The following is a 927-nucleotide window of genomic DNA, read 5'->3' on the forward strand; positions in this document are numbered from 1 at the left end:
GCCCTTCTCTCCCAGCTCTTCCCACTTGTACCTCCCCAAGTCCCTTTGGATTCCCCCCTTGGGTCCCTGCAGCGGGAAAATCCCAGTCCAGGTGGTTTTATTCCCTCTCCCATCCCTGGGGCTGTGGCCAGGGGTGGTTTTGGTGGGATGAGCTGGAATGTCGATCGTCTCCAAGGAGGAGACCTCGGTGTCCCTGGAAACAATTCCCAGAGCATCCAAACCCCCCTCCCAGCCCTGGAATTGCCCCAAGGCCAGCTCGGAGCAACCCGTGGATGGAACGGGATGATCCCCAATGATCCCCCCTCCGGAACCGGGGGCAGATTCCGGAGCCGTTCCCCCGAGTTGGTTTTTTTTTTGAGGAAATAATCCCGACGTTCCCGAGGCCTTTGGCGCCCCCTTATCCCGATCCAAGGGGTTTTTTCCCGCCTTTCCCCAGTACCTGCACAACGAGAAGAAGCTGCTGCACGGGGACATCAAGTCCCCCAACGTGGTGGTCAGGGGCGACTTCGAGGCCGTCAAGATCTGCGACGTCGGAGTGTCCCTGCCCCTGGATGAGAACATGACCGGTGAGCATTCCCGGGAACGCCAGATCCCGGGAATTCCGGGGTGCTCTTGCCGGAGGGTTGTGGAAGCAAAGCTTCCCCGGGAGGGTTGGAATTCCCTGGGAACTCCTGGGAGGGTTAGAATTCCCTGGGAATTCCCGGGAGGGTTAGAGGGTTGGAATTCCCTGGGAATTCCTGGGAGGGTTAGAATTCCCTGGGAATACCTGGGAGAGTTAGAGGGTTAGAATTCCTGGGAGGGTTAGAATTCCCTGGGAATTCACAGGAGGGTTAGAGGGTTAGAATTCCTGGGAGGGTTAGAATTCCCTGGGAATTCCTGGGAGGGTTAGAATTCCTTGGGAATTCCCGGCAGGGTTAGAGGGGGAGC

General features: G+C 58.0%; 1 protein-coding gene across 1 annotated transcript in view; it reads left to right on the forward strand.

The window, feature by feature from the left end:
• Positions 1-436: 436 nt before the first annotated feature.
• Positions 437-927, forward strand: part of PBK (PDZ binding kinase) — a gene marked incomplete at both ends in the record, with an annotated part of 2886 nt that continues 2395 nt past the window's right edge. Inside the window, one exon of the mRNA XM_027632823.1 lies at positions 437-566. Within this exon, the coding sequence (XP_027488624.1) occupies positions 437-566 (130 nt within the window). The remainder of the gene's footprint in view (positions 567-927) is intronic.

This window comes from Corapipo altera, unplaced genomic scaffold (genome assembly GCF_003945725.1).
Source record: "Corapipo altera isolate COAL_440 unplaced genomic scaffold, ASM394572v1 60120, whole genome shotgun sequence".
Taxonomy (NCBI): domain Eukaryota; kingdom Metazoa; phylum Chordata; class Aves; order Passeriformes; family Pipridae; genus Corapipo; species Corapipo altera.